The following is a 23189-nucleotide window of genomic DNA, read 5'->3' as shown; positions in this document are numbered from 1 at the left end:
GCCAAAGTATTGGAGCCTCAGCTTCAGGATCTGTCCTTCCAGTGAGCACTCAGGGCTGATTTCCTTCAGAATGGATAGGTTTGATCTTCTTGCAGTCCATTGGACTCTCAAGAGTCTCCTCCAGCACTATAATTCAAAATACTTTCTTTTATCCACCCTCAATATTCCAATGTCCAGCTTCATTGGCTGTTCACAGTGGGAAACTGTTAGCTGTTATCCTGGTGGAAACTGTTAAGAGTTCCATTACTGGGCAGAAGCACAGCCAAAAGTGGGCAGGGCCACAGCCACACACAGATACCTTAATACCAGAGGTATTACTTTGGTAATCTTTGGTAGTTTGGCACCCTGAGTGAGGCCAAAAAGTTTTGCTCCCTCAGCTCAGCACCCTGTGTGCCATAAGTGCCTGCACCACCCTAAATCCAGTGCTGCTTAAAGCTATTTCACATGGAAGCAGATACATATATTTAATTCCTGGTAACTCTGCTCATGTTTCACCTTCTGTTTTATCTAATACGCTTTTCTATTTTATTTTTTACAAAGCTAAAACAAAAAAGAAAGAAAAAGTCATCCAAAATCCTTTATCTGTCCTGACTGTGCAAAAGACAAAAATAATTCAGTAACCTCAGCAGAAGTAGGCAAATAAACTGAACTGCATAACTGAACTGCAAATCTCAGACTTATAGCTGACTCCCAAATGCAACTGCATTACGAAAACTGAATGCATACAAAATTCTGCATTGCTGCAAGGAACACAAGTCCACTGAGGAATCACATCCCACACTGCATTGTTCTGCCTGCTGAAATCTCATACTTTGCACAACATCAAATCATTTTCCTGTTCCCATGGCTTACACTTTTAATTTTAAGTAATAAAATCAGTTAAAACATGAAGGCACAGTCTAAAACCCATGCTCATGCAAGAAAGATAAATAATTCAAGTAGAAAGTAACGGTGGTGTGAGAATTTGAGTAGAAATGCATGCCCCCCCCCCCGCTGAAGTTCTTGTGAGAAAAATCAAGACGGGCATAGCTCACGACTGGTTCCTTCTCTGCCTCAATTCTCCTCACACATACCTTGCTGCCTGCTATCCCACCCTGTCCTGAACAGGGGAAAAAACTATTTTAATTGTCAATAAAGGTAAAGGTACCCCTGACCGTTAGGTCTAGTCGTGGACGACTCTGGGGTTGCGGTGCTCATCTCGCTCTATAGGCTGAGGGAGGAACATTTGCCCACAGACAGCTTTTCCAGGTCATGGCCAGCATGACTAAGCCACTTCTGGTAAACCAGAGCAGCGCACGGAAACGCCGTTTACCTTCCCGCCGGAGCAGTACCTATTTATCTACTTGCACTTTGACGTGCTTTCGAACTGCTAGGTTGGCAGGAGGAGGGACTGAGCAACGGGAGCTCACCCCGTCGTGGGGATTCGAACCGCTGACCTTCCAATATTGGGCAATAAATAACAGCAACTCCTTCAAAATGGTTCTTTCCACAATTGTTTGAAGATGACTCTGAACAAGTGTGCCTGCACCATCTAATTAAAGCACTATCACACCAGTTTAAACAGTCATGGCTTCTCCCAAAGAATCCTAGGAGCTATGGGTTGTTAAGAGATCCTTATTCCCCTTCACATTGCCACAGTTCCTAGAAATTCCCCACAGAGGGGAATGGGGGCTGCCTAACAACATTCAGGAGTTCCCAGGATGCTTTTTTGCAGCTATGGGGTTGGGGTGGGGACTAGTCAGGGATTTTGCCCTGGGTGACGCTTCCAGAGGGTCACCATTGGGCATCCCAGCCTGTGTGTGTGTGTGTGCGCGCACACACACACACACACACGCACAAATGCACATTTGGGGATGCCAAGCTGGGTCTTGGGTCTTGGGCCTGGGTGAAATAAAGTCTAATTTCACCCCAGCTTTGGGGAAGCCCACAACTCTTTAAAGTGGTATGATACTGCTGTAAATGTAGGGTGTGGATGTGTCCATAGTGACTATCAGGACCTTTTTAGACCAGGGACCACAAGGGCTGATCTACAGCACCACCAGCGAAAATGCTCCATCTCTCATAGCTGCCCATTGTATCGCCAGAGCAAATGGGGAAGAGGTGATCCCTGAGGCAGTCTGCTCGTAGGTTAGGAAGGGCTTTAAAGGTTTGCACCAGCACTTCCAAATAAATTTAAAAGTAGGGACCACAGACCTCTACTTAAGCAAGGACCGCACTGCCATTCCCCCTTTTTCTAAGCCACGCTGTTCCATCAATCCAAAATATCACAGCATGAAATCTTCTAGTTGACAAGTGGCTGCGGGAGTTTGATTCATCCACAAATTATTTTACCACTAGCCAGGGGTAGGTTGAAGACATTCCCATGAAATTCATGAGGTTGAAGGCATTCCCTGAAATATATTGGGCCCAGAACATTTAGCAGAGGGATAGAACTCTTCTGGCTTGCCAGGTGTTGTTAGACTACAAATCCCATCATTCTTGACTATTAGCCGTGCTGGTCAGAGATTATGAGAGCCCAAAAGCATCTGGGAAGGCTGCATGTTCCTTGTCCCTGGTTTGGAGCTGTAAAGATTATAACAAAACACCACATTGAATATCTGGGGCTGGAAACAAACAGGACTGTGATCCTCACAGCACCAAGACTGGTATACGCAGACTTACAGCTTGTGGGATCAACTTTAGCTTTCTAAAAGTGTCTCAAAGCCACTGGGATCCAGTTGCTTGAAGGAATGGAGCCAGACGTACCATTGTCAGCTCAGGAGGAAGCCTACTGTACTGTACTGTAAGCCATGTACTGAGATGACTCCACATCACTCCCCTTAATAGCCAACACAGGCAGTGAGTGCCAATAGTTATGGAACCAAAATGGTGCCAATGAAAAACGAATCAAATTGGTAGCTCTGGTGCTACCAATTATCTACAGCACTATATGAGCCATTCATCCAATCGGGCTCTCTGTAAAACTACAAATCTGCACCAGAGTGCCCACATGTTTGGGATTCTAACAGGCTAAATATAGGGGATGGGGTGGAGTTTTTACTTGGTGCTATTTTAGACAGCTTGGAGTCAGAAACTCTTGCTGATCTGCCTCAAACAGTCCAGTGAACTACCAGTCTATAGTAATCAACTTTCTGCCCTGCAGGAAAAGGGAAGGGCAACATTGGAGGAGAACCCAGAAAAGCTTGCCAGCCATTACCTGGAACTTCCACCCCGTAGACCACAACGTCTGTCATGTTTAGGATGCGACTGAGCATCCCCTCCACCTCCGTCGTGGAGACGTTCTCACCCTTCCAGCGGAAAGTGTCTCCTGTGCGGTCCCGGAAGAACATGTAGCCCAACTCGTCCATGATCAGCACATCACCTAAAGGGAAGCATTGGGGGGGGGGGGAGAGAGAGAAAAGGACCCCACAGTAAGATGAGAGTGTAGTCCTTTGCCACCTACGCCTTTATCACTATAGCACCCAACAGTTATTATTGGAAGAAGAAGAAGAAGAAGAAGAAGAAGAAGAAGAAGAAGAAGAAGAAGAAGAAGAAGAAGAAGAAGAAGAAGAAGGAGGAGGAGGAGGAGGAGGAGGAGGAGGAGGAGGAGGAGGAGGAGGAGGAGGAGGAGGAGGAGGAGGAGGAGGAGGAGGAGGAGGAGGAGGAGGAGGAGGAGGAGGAGGAGAAGAAGAAGAAGAAGAAGAAGAAGAAGAAGAAGAAGAAGAAGAAGAAGAAGAAGAAGAAGAAGAAGAAGAAGAAGAAGGAGAAGAAGTTTATATCCCAGCTTTTTCCCAGTCCAGGACTCAAGGCATGCTTACACAGATAAAATAGATCAAGCTAAAAACACAGAAAAGAGAATCGTTAAAATGTAACTAGATCCTAATGGGAATAAAATAGTATATAAAAATGCCTTAAAAACACAGACAGTAGCAATAAAATCAACACGGCACCAGCCCTTTCCTCAAAAGCCATCAATTCCCAAAGGGCTGTTGGAATAGGAAGGGCTTCACTTGCCGGCAGAAGCACAGCAAGGAGGGAGCCAGTCTGGCTTCTCTAGGGAGGGAGTTCCAGAGTCTGGGAGCAGCCACCACTGAGAAGGCCCTCTCCCAGGTCCCCACCAAGTGTACCTGTGAGGGTGACAGGACTGAGGGAAGGGCCTCTCTTGAAGATCTCAAAAACCAGGCAGGTCCGTATGAGTGAATACAGTCTTTCAGCTAGCCTGGGTCTAACCTGTGTGGGACTTTATATGTCATAACCAGCAATTTGATGGTGCCCGGAAGCAGACTGGTAGCCAATGGAACTGTTGGAACAAGGAAGTCACTTCCAGGTAATTTTTAAAAAACACTCTTTCTATTTCCAATATTCAGAGGTGAGTGTTGTTGCTTATAAAACCTAAAGAACACCATCCATAAGGTATCAACAGGCTCTTGGGGGGGGGCAATGAACAGATGACCCTTCCACCCCAAAAAACAGTCCAACAAGGACTGAGTGTGTTTCATGCCACATCGGTGGTGGATACAAACGAAACCAGGACGGAGGGAGAAAGGATTGGAAGAGTAGGAGCTCTTCACACTGCAATGTTTTGTTGCAGGCCCCCTTGCAAAATCCAAAAGAGCGTTCTGATCCTCTGTTCTTGTCCATGGAAGGGAAAAAAAGAGTTGGCCCATGATGGCCAAACTGGGACACTTATCCCCAACTTGGTGCTCACCAGATACCCGTATATTTCCATGTATAAGACGCCCCCATATATAAGACAATCCCTAATTTTTTGAACCCAAATTAGAAATCAGTATTTTAAACATCAAACAGAACAACTCTGAGCCTTTCGTGGGGAGATTGCCCAAAGTTGTACACGGAAAAATACAGTATTTCTTTGGCTACAATTCCTGCTGTTCCTGACCATCTGGCCAGGTTGATGGAGGCTGATGGGAGCTGCCTATTCTTTAAAAAATAATAATCCTGCCTTGGGTTATTTCCTCCTATTTGTCAATTGTTCTACACTTCTTTAATAATTTTTGAAAGAAATAAAATGTATGGAAAGCACCAAGTTCAGAAGGCTTAATGGAGAACACAATGGCCAACTGAACGGAAAAGTCAATGGATTCCACTGGCAATTTGGTGAAGACAATGTCCCAATATCCTGATTCAGTATAAGGCAGCTCCTGGTGCTATGGGGGGGGGGAGGATGTGGCTTGGCGGCAGAGCACCTGCTTTGCATGCAGAAGGTCCCAGATTCAATCCTTGGCACCTCCAGGCAGGGCTGCAAGAGACCCTGAGAAGTCAGTGCCAGTAAGTGTGGGCAGATGGGTTGGTGTTAGGCAGGCAAATGGTCTTACTACCTGGAAGAAGGTGAGGAGGAGGGCCTCACCTGTGAGATAGGCACAGTCGCCTTGGGTGAAGACATCGCGGGCAACCTTCTTATTGTTGGCCTCATTGTTCAAGTAGCCATCAAAGCGCTGCAAAGGATCGCTCTGGACAATGCGCCCAACCAGCTGGCCTGGCTCTCCTGTGGGCAGAGAGGGACACCTTACATGGCCGCCATGTATTGTAATAGCAATGCAAGAGGAGGCAGAAGAGGCATTTGGCAGAGCAACAATGTCATGGGAAAAGGCACACACGTTCCCTGAGTTTTGCTCCACAGTATCTTCCAGCTGCACTCCAAAGCATTGGACCGAGATGACAGGGACAAATGATTAAGCTGCAGGGGTAGGCAAAATAAGTTCTCATATCCCACATTTCTTCCATTCTGGATCCCAGGCAGTCATCTATCCATGCACTGACCAGCCCCCAGTGGCCTCATGAAAAAATATATTTTCCTTCTATTTATAATAAGAACAACTAAGTGTCTTGTTTCCCCTTAAAGATTAACAGAAGCTTTCATGCATGAGGTGAGTAAACTTTTATTTATACCCCGCCCTCCCTGGCCAAGACCAGGCTCAGGGCAGCTAACATCCCATATCAAATACATTAAAACACAATCAAACAATTAATTAAAATACAACTTAAAAATTGGAATCAGGATAAAATTAAATGATTGCCCATGAATTACAACCATAGGGGTAGGGAACCTCAAGTATTCATCAGGGCCAGCTATCTATGAAGGATTAACATCACTTGGCAAAACTCTCTGAGCACAATATCCCCTTCTCATGTTTTCCCTGCACAACTTCTGTCTTCACACAGCTCAGAAAATCCCACTTTTACTTTTTAACTTGATGAACTGCAATTTCTCCAGGTACAGACGACCCATTGCTCGGTGTATTTTGGGGCTGGCTATGACATATGCAGATTACTCTAGCCATTTCCTTCTCTATGGTCTGCATCCTTTCTCTAGGAATAAACTCTTATCAGTTTAACCTCTCCCTTTACAAATAGTATAGTATTGGTTTTATATCCATTTATTTTCTCTCCCCCCCTCCCCACTAAATTGCATTAGGGAGGCAATCGTAACTGGAAATGTAGGAAAAATAACAGACCATGGCAAATCTCAGGGAGTAAAGCATGAGACTCTTAATCTCAGGGTCATGAGTTTGAGCCCCACGTTGGGCAAAAAGATTACTGGGTGGTGGTGGGGGGGTTGGACTAGATGACCCTTGTTCTCCCTCCCAACTCTACAATTCTATGGTTCTATGAAAAGGGCTGTATTTGATCCTTTCCCTCATACTTCGGTCAAAATTAAAATGATTCCATCACCACATTGGGAGCTGGGAGAAAAGAGGGACGACCTAAGAACATTATTTTGATTAGAGCCACAAAGATCTGTACTGGGCATGTGGGCTCATACACAAACAAACAGTCATCAGAAGTGCTGGAAACATCTTTCTTTAAAAGGATTCCCAAGCTTTGAATTAAGCTCAGTTGATGAGTAGATGACTCAACTAACAGCAAAATCCTCTGTATGTTCACTCAGAATTAAGACATAAAATCATGACAGATTAAAACAAGGTATTTATTCATATAACGCCTTAAAGCTGTTAAAGCTCCAGCTGCTTAAATATAAAAGTACTTTGTTGATATCACTCATTGTTCCCCAGAAAGAATGTAGTGCCTAGATTGGACTATCTTCATTTATAAAGTTCATCAATGCCTGGCCAACTGTAAGGCACTCAAGAGCTAATTTGGCCGGGGGGAAAAACAGGTTTCCCTCTTCCTGTGTGGTGCTAGACTGCCCTCTAGTGTAAAGGTGGACAAACTTCAGACTAAATTGTATGTCTATATATAACATATTTTCCCGTGTATAAGACGCCCCCTATTTTTTGGGACACAAATTTAAGAAAACTGGGGGGGGGGGTGTTTGCCTAAACCCTTGCCGCAGCAACCAATCACCCACCCTATTTCCGCACCAGCAGCCAATCCAAAGCAACACTTGACGCAGCCACCAATCAGCAACAAAATCACCGCTGACAAGCTCCTACTCGCAGATGCAACCAACCACCCGCCCCGCCCCCCTATCCGCTTTAAGGTTTCCTTTAAAAATAAATAAATCAATCACCATACTTATTATATGAAATAAAGTAAACCATTCTCCCCCTAAACTTAAGATAACTTCAAATGTTTTTTTCACTACTACTGTGTGTGCATTTTAACGAGCATTTCAGTCCAGCGTCTGCATTCCTGTACCAGTTATTTGGCCGGAGACCTACACTGCAAAATCCAGAAGATTTGGAAGGATGTCTGCATCTGCTCTGCACTCCAAGGCAAAGGGGGCAGCAGAAAGGCCAGAGCTGCTGGGAGCCCATTGGGGTTCTGCTTGGATTTTACAAGGGAGAGGATCCAGCTGCTAGCAGTGACCCAGTAGAGGACTAGAAAGAAGAGGCAGTGTCTATGCAAGTCTCCCAGGCTCCTCTGAACCTTTGCTGGGTTTTGAGGTCCCTCATCTCCTGCTGCAGAACCCCCTGGCTCTGCTCCCTCTCAAGCTTCCATGCCACATGGATGTTAGCAACACAGTGCCCAGCCCTCTCCCTCCTATTCTCATTCAAGGATTCCCCAGCTGCTCTCCACCCTACCCAGCCTCACCTGGTTTGCACCGTATACAGAGCCCGTCAGGTCCCCGGATCAGCTCCATAGTTTCCTCATTCACTCGGACTAGGTTGATGGGGTAAATGTTGGGAAGGATCCTGCTATTGAAGCCACAAGCCCCCAGCTGCAGAGGAGAAAATTTTGGAGGTTACCACGGAAGCAAAGGGATAAGGGGCAGGAGGTCTGGGGCCCAGGGCCAAAAGCCAGGGCTCAGGCACTCTGGGCAAACACCTAGCAATACCTTCAGCAAGAAGGTGGCTCTTACCTTGTTGTCAAAGTTGCCCACACTGCAGTTGCATTCGGTGGCTCCGTAAAACTCAGCTATCTGGGGGATGCCGAAGCGCTCAGTGAACTCCTTCCAGATGGAAGCCCGCAGGCCATTGCCCAAAGCCATCCGGACCCGGTGCTTCCTCTCTACCTCTTGAGATGGCTGGTTCAACAAGTACCGACAAATCTCCCCAATATACTGTACGATCTGATGGCAGCAATAGAGGAAGAAGAAGTAGTCAGGAACAAAATGAGATGCATGGCACGAGGTACCTACATTTGGCAGCTATACAGTCTTCTACCTTTCTCATGAGAAGAGAAGACTCCCTGGAAAAGACCCTGATGTTGGGAAAGATTGAGGGCACAAGGAGAAGGGGACAACAAAGGACGAGATGATTGGACAGTGTTCTCGAAGCAACCAACATGAGTCTGACCAAACTGCGGGAAGCAGTGCAAGACAGGAGTGCCTGGCGTGCTATGGTCCATGGGGTCACAAAGAGTCGGACACGACTAAACAACTAAACAACAACAACCTTTGAAATGATAGCCTTGATTCTCACGTGGGCCCCTGACAAATCTGTACCCTGTCCCTCCTCTCAAAGAGTTAATGTTTTAGTTCATGTCTCTCCCACCTTTTTAGGCACCGGATGTTAAATGAAATGTATTCAGCTCTGGAAATAAGACTTGGAGAAGGCAACCCCTTAAAAGTCCATCGATCATTTAATCCACACAAAGCCTAGTTTAAGAGGAATGTTTTCATCTGGAGCCTATAAATATGTAATGAAGGTTCCTGGAGAGCCTTCCACAAAAGGGCCCTGTTCTTGTGCTGCCACCTTCCAGCCTTGGAATTCTTTGTCTGCATGAGATGAAAAATCTCCAACTCGCCATCCACCTTACAGGTTCTTGGTGTTCCAGCTACTGAGTCAATCCCCTGACTCTTAAGGTGCTTTGAAAATGTGCTGCTATGTGTTTGCCTTTGGGAGGAATTTGTTGCTTTGTCTGGTGTTTTTCTGTTTGTTATATAAAAATACACACACATGCATTTATTATGGTGTTTATGAGATGATGATGAGGAGGAGGAGGAGGTTGGAAGGCCATCTGTCAGGCATTCTTTAGCTGTGAAACCTGCATTGCAGGGGATAGAACTAGATAACCCTTGGGGGTCCCTTCCAAGTCTACAATACGATGGATCTCCTCTTTGGCCCACCCGCACAGTCATGGTCTCGGCCCTGCCTCACCGTACAGTTGTATTTCACACAGTCTTCCCAGAAGTTAGAAGCTGAGAATTTCTTCCTGATCACGACCGTCATCCCATGCAGGAGGCATTGGCCAACCCCAACAATGTTACCTAGAAGGGAAGAATTGAGAGGGAAACCCAGTTTAGCCAGCAGGAAATCTGGAACTAAAATGGTGACTGGCCAGTTTATGAGAAGCAAGACTTTGCTGTTCTCAGTTTGGCTCAGACCCAATCTACACAAGACCCCAGGATGTGATCTTGGGAAGGGAAGAATCCAGCAAGCCAAGTCAGTGCCTGGGTGGGGGAAATCACCTGGGAATGGCACCTAGAGAATCACATCCGGTGGGTCACTCCAGAACCCTGGAACTTCCTCCCTCTAAATAATAACAGGTGTACAGAATGGTGGGTAGGACACAGATTCTGAAGGCAGAAGGTCCCAAGTTCAATCCCCAGCACCTTTGGGTGGGGCTGGGATAGGCTCTTGTCTGAAATGCTGCTGCTGCTGCTCTTGATAGACCAACGGTTTGACTCAGTGTAACACAGAATCCTGTGTTTCTATGAATTCCCTTCGTTTCATCTGGACGTTTTGTTCACTGTTCAGCAACAATATTGCCATCACAAAAGTGAAGCAGATGGGTTGGGTTGAAGGTAAGTCACTGGAAAAGACTGAAAGGTTAAACGTGCTGGAGTTACCTGCTGCGTGGTATAAGGGGAGGCAGTCATAGACCACATCGTTCTGTCGCATGCGGAAGCCGTTGAACACCAGGGTTGCCATCCGGAAATACCTGGATTGGGAGACCAAAGAGAGAGATCAGTATTTGCCTGGAAACCAAGCCTTATGAGGAACAGCTGAGGGAGTTGAGAATGTTTAGCCTGGAGGAGAGGAGATAGGGTAGCTACTTTCAATTGCCTCAGGTTTCAGGAGCTTTTTGGGGGTGGGGCCATGAGGTAGGGGCACCACACAGCCTGTCCTGTGCACCCTAAGCTTACTTCTGAGTAAATATGCACAGTATGCTTTCAACCTGCTGTTTTGGATTTGGGTTTATAATAAACTTAGTCCTGTTTTCTTCGAGAAGTTGAGTAACACAAAACAAGATCGACTGGGAGTCTCCTCACCCCGACCACACAGCAGAGGGATGCCTCACAATTTTGCTCACCTGCAGTGGACAATGATTGCAGCTTTGGGCAGCCCAGTTGTGCCTGAAGTATAGATGTAGAACAATCTATCTGCAAGGCAAAAGGAAGTTGAAAGATTCAGGGTCACCTTTGCTATCTAGTGGCATTGGTGTTCCGTGAAAAAGCAGAACTTCAGTGCCAGGCTTCATTCTGTGGCAGGGAACCCTTTTTCCTGTCAGAGGCAGGGGGAGGCCACATTCCCTTGGGGGTGGTCTGCCAGGGGCCGCAGGCCAGCTGTGGGCAGGCCAGCCATAAGGTGGGCAGAGCACCCCTTTACTGTATTTCTGCCACACTCTCTCTCGTCATTTGCTTCTCCTCACCAACCACATGAAATTTGCAGGCTGCACGTTCCCTAGCTCTGTTTTTAAGGAGCCTAATTACCAGCCAAAATTAGACAGGCACTCAATGTTGTGATCTTTAGGTGCCTGCCTACAGAAGATGTTTCTGTTTAAGAAGGCTTTCCCTGAGTTGTGACACAGTCATTTATGAAATAAACTGCTGCAAAGCAGTTTATAAATTTGCAAGACATTGGTCCATACCTTTCGCCAGCCCTGCCTGTAAGTGAGATGGAACCTGGGATCATCTACATGCAAAACAGATGCTTCACCAGGTAAAGGGGCCCCTGACCATCAGGTCCAGTCGTGTCCGACTCTGGGGTTGCGGCGCTCATCTCGCTCTATAGCTGAGGGAGCCGCGTTTGTCCGCAGACAGCTTTTCCAGGTCATGTGGACAGCATGACAAAGCCACTTCTGGCGAACCAGAGCAACGCACGGAAACGCCGTTTATCTTCCCGCCGGAGCGGTACCTATTGATCTACTCACACTTTGACATGCTTTCGAACTGCTAGGTTGGCAGGAGCAGGGACTGAGCAATGGAAGCTCACCCCGTTGCAGGGATTTGAACTGCCAACATTCTGGTCAGCAAGCCCTAGACTCTGTGGTTTAACCCACAGCGCCACCTGGGTCCCTGTGCTTCATCAAGGTGCTTCACCAACCCCCATATAAATAATAAGCTGTTTTGGTGTGGCGACTTAAACTGAACACTGATGTGAACAGCTGTGTGTGTCAATCTGAACTTATTATATGGTTTATCTCTGTAGATCATAGCACAAGTATAAAGGTTGACATGCTAACTTAAATATGACATGAGATTCTCCATCATGAACCTTGCTTGACCTCAGTATAAGCCTGATACTAGCCTCAATTCAAAAAGTCAAATCAAATCAAAAATTTTATTGCATTAGCCGGTTGGCCATAGCACATAGCACATAAAAAATCCTAGCGGTAACCTATTGCTATTATACAGAGCATGTATCAAAAGCACTTACAAAACATCAGATATAAAAACATGCGATATAAAACAGAATTTGGTAAAAACTAGGATGCATCATGTGTGTTTTGTCCATTGGAGAATGTTTAGTGAAATCTGCGTCTAGAGAGAATTAGCCAGTCGAGAGAGCTCTGAGTTTCAGGGCCTGCAAGATATAAATGGCCACTCTGTGGGTAACCCTGGGGTTAAAGGTAAAGGGCCCCCTAACCATCAGGTCCAGTCATGTCCGACTCTGGGGTTGCGGCGCTCATCTCGCTCTATAGGCCGAGGGAGCCGGCGTTTGTCCGCACACAGCTTCCGGATCATGTGGCCAACAGGACTAAGCTGCTTCTGGCGAAACCAGAGCAGCGCACGGAAATGCCGTTTACCTTCCCGCCGGAGAGGTCCCTATTTATCTACTTGCACTTTGACGTGCTTTCGAACTGCTAGGTTGGCAGGAGCTGGGACCGAGCAACGGGAGCTCACCCCATTGCAGGGATTCGAACCGCCAACCTTCTGATCAGACTCTGTGGTTTAACCCACAGTGCCACCTAGGTCCCTAACCCTGGGGTTAATGTCCACCAATAGAAATTTCATGCGGTCATCTTCCAAGGCGATAAGCGAAGGAATTAGTATGAGGAGCCTTGGTCTTATTGCGTTGTATAGGGGGCAGTGAAAGAAAAAATGGATAAAATCTTCTATCTTTCCCTTGTTGCACGGGCAGAGTCGGAGATCGGGGGGGGGGGGAGTGTTGGAAAATATACCCTGTAAAAATGCTGTGGGAATGGAATGGAAGCGGGCAAGTGTGAAGGCGCTTCTTTGTGAAGGGTTCGTCAGGTCCCTCAAATAGTGAGCCATAGTTCTTGCTGCCTTCACGCGAGGATACCACGTGGATAGGTTGGCCGCATTAGATAGGGCCAGGTCCAGCGCCTCGTCCCTATCTAGAATCCATTTACGGATTTTATCATTGTCCCAAGCGATCAGAGCGGAGAAAGCTGGGAGGGAATAATGTTCACAGGTGGCCTCCATGCCTTTTGGCCAAATGCGGCTGCCAGTAAAGGCTAGAAAGGCGGGGGCTTCTGCAATTCAAAAAGTGTCCTGAAGCCATTCAGGCATATCCTGAGTTCCTCACACCTTGTAAAGGTCAACACATGTAAATCAAGCTGTCAGCAAAGTCTACTCAAACTCCTGGTGATGGAAAGGCAGAGAGCAGACAAAAGATAAGTCAGTTCAGTCACAACTCACTAGCATGGTTTTTAATTCAAACACTTTTTGCAAGACAGGGAGGTGAGATGCAGGCAGGAAATTCTGGGATAAATTTAAAAGCACAATGAATCTAGCTGCTTATGTTATTAGTGTAAGCCAGGCATCCCCAACCTGTGGCCCTCCAGATGTTTTGGCCTACAACTCCCATGATCCCTAGCTAACAGGACCAGTGGTCGGGGAAGATGGGAATTGTAGTCCAAAACATCTGGAGGGCCGAAGTTTGGGGATGCCTGGTGTAAGCCCTGCTAGCAAAATTGCCGTGATCACTTCTGTAGGCTTTTGAGAGTAGGTATAGATTCTTACACTCTTTAGGTGTTTGTGTGTGGTAGGATTTGTTGCCTGCTTAAATTGTAATTTTACAGTCTGAAACAGAATTCATGCATTCCATCATTTTCATTTCATATAATAAACCCAAGCTTTCTTTGTTAATGCGTCTCTCAAGAATCAATAATAATAATAACAACAATATATTATTTATACCACTCTGGGCGGCTCCCAATCAAATATTAAAAACACAATGCAGCATTAAACATTAAAAACTTCCCTAAACAGGGCTGCCTGTTTAGGCAAAAGAGTAGGCAAAAGAGAATGAGAAGGTGGCAGCAATTTCAAAGGAACATGCCATGAAAAATGGTCCCTACCCGCTGCCTGTGCCTACCTAGGAATCCCTTGTCTGGGGGACTTGGTGGCTGGCGAGATGCTTTTTCAATCAAAGGGTCCAGATGTTCTGAGCCGCGCAGCGTGCTTTCCGCTTTCCAGTCACCAGAACAGAAGAGGTGAATGGACTTCCCAAGGGAAGGCTGCACTTCCCGCAAGGCTAGAAAGGGAGAACAGGTGTTAGAAGTAAAAGCACAGAGAACACAAACCCTTCTCTGCCACAGTGGCGCATGGATCTACAGCTGCAGGTCTTCACAATGGTTCATATTCTACACCAGGGATTGGGAAACTGTGGCCCTCCAGTCATTGCTGATGGACATCACGAGTCCAGCAACATCTGGAGGTCTTGGCTCAAAAAATGTGTGCAGTGTGAATATTTTAGGACAAATAAGTGCATCAAAGAGTATATTTTTAAAATATGTGCAATCATATGTTTGAATCCTCATCTGTTCTTTCTAGGCTCTTCTTTAGCAGGTTTCTGACCATATAATAAATGACTGATTGGTTGTATAGCTATGTTTAGAAATGTGTACGTCAGTACAGAATGCGTAGTTCTGTGCAGACTCTTTAAAAAATATATCTAAGATTAATGCAGAAACGGGACAGAATGGGCTTATGAATAGACACATGTGGCTTTGACATGAACCAGAAATAGAGGAGCTGAACTCCATTATCCCTGAACACTGGTCATGCTGGCCTGGGGCTGAGGGGTGTTGGAGTCCAACAAAAGCTGGAGGGGCATAGGTCCCCTAGTCTCTTTTTCAAATATACACCATATACACCTGCTCTTATGCCTACTTTCTGCTCTGCTTCCTACCCCTGGCTTCTCTCCCACCTCCTCTCACCATCAGCCAACTCGCTTCCAAACACGACGGCCTTTGAGTGCGAGATGTTGATGCAGTGAAGGAGCGAATCCTGCCGCACATTAGAGTTGAGGAGGGCAGCCTCCACACCGATCTTGGCCATGCCGAGCCAGAGACCAACATACTGGTTGCGGGATTCCATGAACAGGGCGATGACATCCCCAGAGCGGAAGCCTCTTTCATGCAGGAAGTTGGCCACCTGGTTGGAGTAGTTCTCCAGGTCTTGGAAGGTCCAAGTCTCGCCTGTCCCCTGGAAAATCAGGGCTGCTTTTCCTGGGTGCTTGCGTGCCGTCTGCTGGAAGAGCTTCGGGACTGTGTATTTGTGCTTCACGTACCACCAAACCTTCAACCGAGTCATGAGGACAACGTATCCAGTCCTGGCAAGGAGAAGAAGGCACAAGTAAGGCTTCCTCCGGGAGACAGAATCATAGAGGTGTAGAGTTGGGTGGGACTCATCGCTAACCAATCCTTGACTGGTGGTCATCCAACCTACGCTTTAAAATATACAATGAAAGAGAGTCCATCACCTTCCGAGGGAATCTGCTCCACTATTGAACGGCTCTCACCCTCACAAAGTTCTCCTTCCTTGTATTTGGAATTAATTGGTTTGGGCGGTACTAGCCTCTGGAGCAGCAAAAATGCAGCCTTTCAGATATTTGAAGATGGCTCTCATATCTCCTCTCAGGCTCCTCCAAGCTCCCTCAACCGCTCCTCATAAGGCTAGGTTTTCAAGCCCTTTATCCATAATCTTGTTTGCCGTCCTCGGCACGCCTTCCAGCTTGTCAATATCCTTCTTCAACTGTGGCGCCCAGAGCTGGACATAGGACTCCAGGTGGGGCCTGACCAAGGGCAGAGATGCCATGATTCCAGTTGGCCAGCTCATCCCAAGGGAATGGGGAGGAACCACCCACCCACTTGTTGTCTTCATTGAAACACTCTTGACAGTGTGGCAATCTCATGCCACTGAGTCTCCATCCAGCCTGTAGGCGTGTTCAACTGAACAAGAACCAGGATGCATTTCATGGAAGAGGGTTTCGCAAACATCCCAGATTCAGCCCCCTCCTAAACTCGCCCTTATTGCAAAGCCCCACCTACACATTCAGCCTGCTGCCTCCTCAGCACTCAGTCACAGAATTTCCACACGGGGCTGACTGTAGGCACAGGAGGGATGCCTTATACCAGGTGACACCATCCAGCCAAGCTGCAGGACTGGGGGTGGGGGCTCTCTCATCACCTGCGACAGGGTGATGGCACAGGGGGCTCAGCCTGGGACCTTCCACATGCATAGCAGGTGTTCCACTGCTAAGCTACAGCCCTCCCCAAATGGGAAGCTGCTAGGTTCAAGTCAAAATATTGGCCCACCTACTTCAGTATTGCCTAGGGGTGGCCAACTCCCAAGAGACTGCGATCTACTCACAGAGTTAAAAACTGGCAGTGATCTACCCCCTTTTTGGGGTTCAGGTCAAAGTTATTGGAGCTTTTTTTAGGAAGTAGGAAGGCCCATTTTTGGGGGGTTCGAGTCAAAGTTGTTGAGTTTTTTCAGGGAGGAGGTAAAATGTTGAGCTTTTTTTTTTTAGGGAAGCCACAGTTGTTCAGCTTCTTTGGGGGGAGCCAATTGATCTACCAGTGATCTACCGCAGACGTCCAGTGATCTACTGGTAGATCACGATCTACCTGTTGTGTTGTTGGACGTGCCTGGACACAGTCCGGCAGTGGCTCTTCAGCATTTCACTAAAAAAGTTGGAGTTCTTGATTGAAGCTTACATAGAAAATTGTAGAAAGGCAAGAACTCTGGCCACAAAAGTAAAATTGTCTTGGATTTGAATGCTTCAAAGCAAATCCTGTATATTCCTGCGTATAAGACTACTTTTTAACTCAGGAAAACCTTCTCAAAAGTCGGGGGTCATCTTATACTCTGGGTTGTATTTCTTATACGGCGAATATATCCCAAACTCTATATTTTAACTGGGAAAGTTTGGGGTTGTCTTATACGCCCAGTCATTTTATACGCTGGAATATACGGTAGTCTTAAAGTCAATGTGTACTATTTGCTGAAGAAGAATTTTCGAAACAGGGTCTTGTCCTGGCACATTAACTTAACCTGGCATATAAACTTCAAGAAATAAATATATTCATAAGAGACTATTTGGAAAAATTTAATCATTCGAACTATTAGTCCAACACAATTTTACTTTTCTTCAGCATTTCAGGCAGGGTTCCCTGCCAGGCCCATGTGGAAATGCCACCAGGGAATTGAACCTGGGACATTCCACTTGCAAAGCAGATGCCCTGCCGCGGAGCTAAGGTCCCTTGCCATTAATATATTAGTGCCCCCCCCCCACTGGCAAATTGAACTCTATCTCCCTGCCAGTACTATGAAGCCAGCCTGTTTGCATTTTTTATTTATATTATATTATACTGTATTATATTTCCATACCACCTTTTCCTCCAAGGAGCTCAAGGTGGTGTAATTGGTTCTCAGCTTCCAATTTTCATCTTCTCAACAAACCTGTCAGGTAGGTTAGCCTGAGAGACTGCGGGTGGCCCAAGGATACCTAATGAGTTTTATGGCTGAGTGGGGATTTGAACCCTAGTTTCCCAGCTCAAATCCCAACATTCTAACAATGACCCTACACTGGCTCTAAGCAAGGAACTGTTGAGTGGGACCCCTTAATACAACACCAGCACTAGAAGACTGTGCCTGCAGTTCTGCATCTAGTTCTGGATGCCACATTTTAAGAAGGACATTGATAAACTGGAGGAGTGCCCACGGGCGAGGTGTCTGGAAAATAAGCCCTACGAAGAACTGTTGAAAAAGCTGGGAATGTTTAGCCCAGAGAAGAAAATATGGAGACATACCCGGTAATAGCTACCTTATAATACCTGAAGGATGTCCTGAAAATGACAGAGGAGACTCACTCTGTGTTACTGTACTTCAGAGGACAGGAATAGAACCCTGTGGTGGAAATGGCAAGGAAGCAGATTCTGACTAAACTTTACGAGAAACTCATTGACACAAGGGCTGTTTGACTGTGGAAATGGCTCTCTTGGAAAGTGGTGGGCTCTCCTTTCATGGAGGTAATTGAGCAGAGGCTGGATGACCACCTGGTCAAGGAAACCTCAGGAAGGAAGAGGGCTCTTGTGCTCAGATCCTGCTTGCAGGTTTGCCACAAGGTATCTGGTTGGCCACTGTCTGTGAGAACAGGATGCTGTACTTGAAGGGCCACTGGTCTGACCAAGCAGGCCCTTCTGATGTTCTTATGTTCATCTAACAAAAAGGAGAATTTTTCTTATTGAGTTTCAAGAACCTTCCCCCCTCTGTTGTAGGGTTTCTTAGACCAGGGATTGTGAGAGGTGATTGCAACACTACCACACCCTGAAAGGAGCCATGCTGATTCTCCTCTTTGTGTGTGTGTGTGTGTCTGTTCCCTTCAAAAACCAGTTTTGCCTGAATAAAGGCAGGTTCTTGGCATCAGACCAGCCAAAGCCATAGACTAGAAAGCTTGGCTGTTGGTAATTTCTTAGGCACGTCTGAAGTCCAAAGTACAGTCTGGCATGGAACAGTACAGTATACTTCAAAGGAGATTTAGCAATATGATCACAAACGAGCAGCAACGTTTTATTCCAAGCAGGAAGAGAGAAGATTCTGTCATCTCTCTCAACATCGTTCCTCACATTACACCAGGGCTGCCGATTTTGGGGGGCCTGTGGGAACTTTTGGAATTCTGAGAGTGTCGTGGACCACTGGAGGACGAAGAGGAGTGGGGGAGGGAGCACACCGCTCCCGGCAGCGCGATCCCAGTGGGCCATGCTCCCAGGACGCGCACCAGTCCCGCCCCCACCTGCTCTCCACCCCCCCCCGAGTGCCAGAGCATGAAGCTCTGCCACGGCCATGGACACTGCCCCCGCCCTTTGGTTACTTTATCTCCCTCTCTCCCAGGTCAATCCCTGGCCCCAGCGCAAACAGAAGAAGGGCACACGCACATGAATGCACACACATGCATACAGCCTTTCCATGGGGTCTGTGTAAAAGTTACATACAGAAGATGAAAACAATAGAGTCTCTTGAATCGTCAGCTTTTTGCTTTGGGTCCCCGCCAAACTACCATCAAATAAGGCTTACATTGGTAGGCTGCACAGAAAAATAATCACAGATCTGGTGCCTGCCCTCTTATCGGGCTGTGTGTTCACCTAACCCTGTATTATCTGTCTCAGGGCTCTGACCACTGGTCATGCTGGGTGGGGCTGATGAGAATTATAGTCCAAGTGCATCTTCATGGCACCACGCTGGATCCCCCTAATCTGTTCTGACTGGCAGTGGCTTTCCAGGGCCCCCATTACTTCCTGCTGGTCCTTCCAAGTGGGTATACCAGGGATAGAAACTGGGCCCTTCTGAAAACTAAGCACTGTGTGCTCTTCCACTGAGCAATGGCCCCTCCCTAAAACCAGCACATGCCCTCTTCAAGATCCTGAGCGACGCAGCTGGTGCCGAAGCTTGCAATTCTCAGGTGCTTCTGAGAAACCCACATAAACTCTGGAACCACAGCTACATTAAAATGATTGCTGTAAAAGGCACGTTGGCAAGAAACATATAAATCAGATGAAGACACACTAACGAGGCTCAGAGGGGGAGGGTCCCCCAGTTTGCAAAACTTACGAAACATCCCGTCTGGCTGTCTTGATGACGATGCGAAGGAAAGTCCATCCTCCGGATCCCAAGTAGAATATTAAGAGGGCTGGGACCACCTGGATCCATGGCAGCTCCAGGAACAGCCGGAAGACCACGAAGAGAAGAAGCAGAGCCACCGAACGTAACATGCTGGCCTGGGGAGAGGAGAGAGGGAAGTTCCCTTTGGTGAGATGCAGAGCCCCTGCAGGCACCCTTCTTATTGCACATTCAGGACTATTTGCGCTCCTGATAGTAAGAGGGCTGTACCATCATGTTTTCAATGCAGCAAGTGCTTTGGGGTAGACTTACAGCTGCCCTTTCAATCAGTGTGTGCCCCATAACCCTGCTGAAACCCTGCAACTTTTCATGCCGCAAATGTTTCAGAGTTGTCCCGTTTTCATAACAAAAGGGACAGCGATAATGCAATCATGTTCGAGAACAACTAATAAAGTGGAAAGATGTTTGGACAGTCCAGTATAAATCTTTAACTAGTGCACTATTATTGCACCAATGACATGTTGCAGACTATCCCCCCAAAACAACAACAACCCAACACCTAACTTGGATGATCCCCTGCTTTCCAAATAGCTGGCCCCAAATGGCCACTCAGGTTGGCCACATCTGTCCACCTTTGCTAAACTGTGAACAAAGACTTTAAATAATAACATTTTTTTTTAAAAAAAGCCAAGGCCCAACTCACCAAGGGAAATCTGGGCTTGCAATCCTAGCTAATTCTTCTCCTGCACAAGGCAGCCTTTTGCTTCAGCGACGTCTCTCCGTCTCTTTGCTTCACCTTCTCCCAACAGAGAGAATGCTATTTGGACCATAACCTAATGAGCAACAGGATAAATACGAACAGAAGTCCAAGGTTATTGATTATTTTTCCAGCCTGCTGTGCTCTGGTGGACCTGGGAACGCGGAAGGGAATGTTATAAAAGTCAATTTCTGGTCTGTGACCATAATAAACAAATCCATTCATTCGTTATAAAAGTCAGGTTTCCTGCAAGTCTTTCCCGGTTGCTCCCCTCAAACTTCTGCAAAGTAAACCCTCCTCCACCCAAATGAGATCAATGCTGCCATTGACTCTGGCCACAGTTAGGGTGAGACTCTGGTATTGTGAAAGGTACATGTTCAGGTTAATTAACATGGTTTAACTTGCCTGCTTGGCATTCTCCGTTCATCAGTACCACAATATTTCTTTGAAATATCCACCTACAGCAGCCGTCATCAGTTGGACACCCTCTGATGGTTTGGACTACCATTTCAGCCATTTCTGATAATTGGTCATGGTGGCTGGGGCTAATGGGAGTGGTAGTCCAAAACAACTCTGGAGGGCTCCAAGCTGGGCTACAGGAGTTTTGGTATGATTGTTCAGGAGACGATTCTACCATACAAGTTTGAAAACCATCTCAGTCCTAACTCCCTGCTTCCTCTCTTACAAAACTAGAACATGGGGACCATCCATTGACATTGCATGGCTGGAGGTGCAGGACAAGCCGAAAGAAACACTTCTTCATGGGTGTGGAACTTCAGGCCTGGGGGCCAAATGTGGCCCTTGAAACCTCTCCACCTGGCCCTTGGGACATTTCTAATGCCAGAACCTCTCCCCAGGCCACCTCCTTGACTGGATCTGCTTCGCACCCTTCCTCGGTGTTTCTGTCTCGCTGAAATGTTCAATTGAATTCTGATAATCCCTGGATAGGAGATAAAGAGGGGTGTGTGCAGAAACTAGCCTACTTCACAAAGGTAACAATTACATCTAACGCTCTCCCAACTTTTGCTTCTGGCTCTAATCCGGCATGTGGACATCTGCCCACAAGGCCAGTGTTTCCCTAACCTGGAGAACTTCAGTAACATACCGACAAATTCAGGGTGGGCAATTATAGTTGATTGGGAGGTTTAGTGCAACTGCAACAAACCCACTTCCCCAAAAGATTAGACTTCTTTTAGGAAAGGTAAGTGACAGGAAAATGCAGTCCAAAGTGCAGGATAACAATAATAATTGATTTTTCCTGGTAGCAGCCAGGATGGAGAAGTGATCGTTAGTTAACTCTGCAAAACTTGTTCGGAAGCTTGCCTTTGTAGATGAACTAACACAACACTGCAAAGTAGTCAGAGGTAACATTACCAGAACTAACTACCGTAGTCGCCCTGCATTTCTTCCATTAATTCACCACCAGAAGAACCTTCTGCTCACTTTTCTTATTGGAGAGGTTATATATCCTGTTATCCTGAATTTTACCTTGATATTCTGGATTTTCTTTATTTATATATCATGTCAATGACTCTTGCCAAGTGTTTAAAGAAGGTTGTACTTAACTTTGCAAGTCTGCAAAGTTTGGCATTTATCTACACTGTATATTTTTCCCAAAGTGTGTAATTGGAATGAAATGTCATTAAACAGCCAGTGCCATCTACACTCCCCTGCCTATTGAGATCTAGCAGGCGCCTTCACTGTGCTCTTTTCGGCACCTCCTAAAAATGTATTTGTTTAGACAAACCTACCCAGGTGCTTGGAAGGTTGAGGATCATTGGGTAGTATTTCAACTTTTGTATGTTTTAAAGTATAGTTGTGATTTTTTCCCCTTGATGTTATTATCTTCTTAAAAACCACTTTGAAAGGGTTTTTTTGTTTTTGATTTTAACAGCCAAGCGGAGTATAAATCTTATTAAATAAATAAATAATAAGTACAAACATTTCCAAACCAATGACTTCAAGTTACAAGAAAGGAGAATCCGACTTTAAGCACTGTTCAACAGTGGAATGGGCTCCCTCAGAAGGTGGTGGACTTTCCTTAAGTTTTTGAGCAGAGGTTGGATGGCCATTTGTCATGGATGTTTTAGTTTAGTTTACAGATTAATAAATAGATAAATAAAATTCCTGCATTGGGGGGTTGGGGTTGGGGTAGATGACCCGCAGGGTCCCTTCCAACTCCAAGATTCTAAAATTCTATGATCTGAACAAATGTTGAATGAACAGATCTTCTGGAAGTACCACAGTTATATTCGATGTGTTCTGGACTCCCACAGCCCCTGACATGCTAGCTGGGGCCGGTGGGAGTGGTGGCTGCAACAACATCTGGAAGGATAGGGAAGTCTGCCCTAGGGTCAGGGGCCTGATCCAATGGCCATGCCCAAAAAGTAAGCCCGGAGGAAGGGCTTACAGAAAATAAAGGAGGTGGGTTCTCTTATAACAAGGTGGTATTAACTAAGTGAAAGTATGTGTAACTGAAATAATCACATATTCTTCCCCTTTCCGTATCCAACCACATTTGCCTCTGGTATGACAAGCATGCCCCTATTTCCAGCTGTGATAGTGTCCGAGGCCCCTTTGCATGTGTGCATCTAGAAAGGCATGCCTGAGGCGCCACAGGGATCCGGCACAACTCTTAGATGTTTGTAAAGCACCTCAGCTTCTGAAGGACTTGATTCTTCTCTGCAGCACAGGCTCCAACCCTGAACTCTAGACAAACCCTCCCTGGCCTCCAACCCATTCGTGCACATCACGTTCCCTTTTGATGTGTACAGGGAGAAACAGGACGTTAGACAGGCAACAGGAAACACATCAGCTAAGCCGGTGGGGTTTGCAAGCCCTGAGATGACACTGCAGTTTGCAGGCTGCCCTCAAGCCAAGGGTTATTCAGCTAAAAAGCTGAGCAATGAGGAGGATGGGGATAGAAGAATCTGCCCCACTTGCTCTTTGTTTGTTGCTCTTGGATGGCAAGTCAACAACATGGATCCTGGTTTT

General features: G+C 46.5%; 1 protein-coding gene across 3 annotated transcripts in view; it reads right to left on the bottom strand.

Annotated features, from left to right (window-relative positions):
* The window catches only part of SLC27A4 (solute carrier family 27 member 4), a 39526-nt gene that overhangs the window by 11369 nt on the left and 4968 nt on the right, over nt 1-23189 (bottom strand). For all 3 annotated transcript variants that reach the window (XM_035133359.2, XM_035133358.2, XM_035133360.2), the window contains 11 exons: nt 20142-20271; nt 19430-19596; nt 14755-15149; nt 13911-14069; nt 10660-10729; nt 10196-10287; nt 9504-9613; nt 8264-8473; nt 7996-8122; nt 5348-5485; nt 3197-3361 (listed from right to left, as the gene is read on the bottom strand). In XM_035133359.2, the coding sequence (XP_034989250.1) occupies nt 3197-3361; nt 5348-5485; nt 7996-8122; nt 8264-8473; nt 9504-9613; nt 10196-10287; nt 10660-10729; nt 13911-14069; nt 14755-15149; nt 19430-19590 (1627 nt within the window). In that variant the 5' untranslated portion in view covers nt 19591-19596; nt 20142-20271. The remainder of the gene's footprint in view (nt 1-3196; nt 3362-5347; nt 5486-7995; nt 8123-8263; nt 8474-9503; nt 9614-10195; nt 10288-10659; nt 10730-13910; nt 14070-14754; nt 15150-19429; nt 19597-20141; nt 20272-23189) is intronic.

This window comes from Zootoca vivipara, chromosome Z (assembly GCF_963506605.1).
Source record: "Zootoca vivipara chromosome Z, rZooViv1.1, whole genome shotgun sequence".
Classification (NCBI taxonomy): Eukaryota; Metazoa; Chordata; class Lepidosauria; order Squamata; family Lacertidae; genus Zootoca; species Zootoca vivipara.
This window is presented reverse-complemented; position numbering and strand designations above follow the sequence as displayed.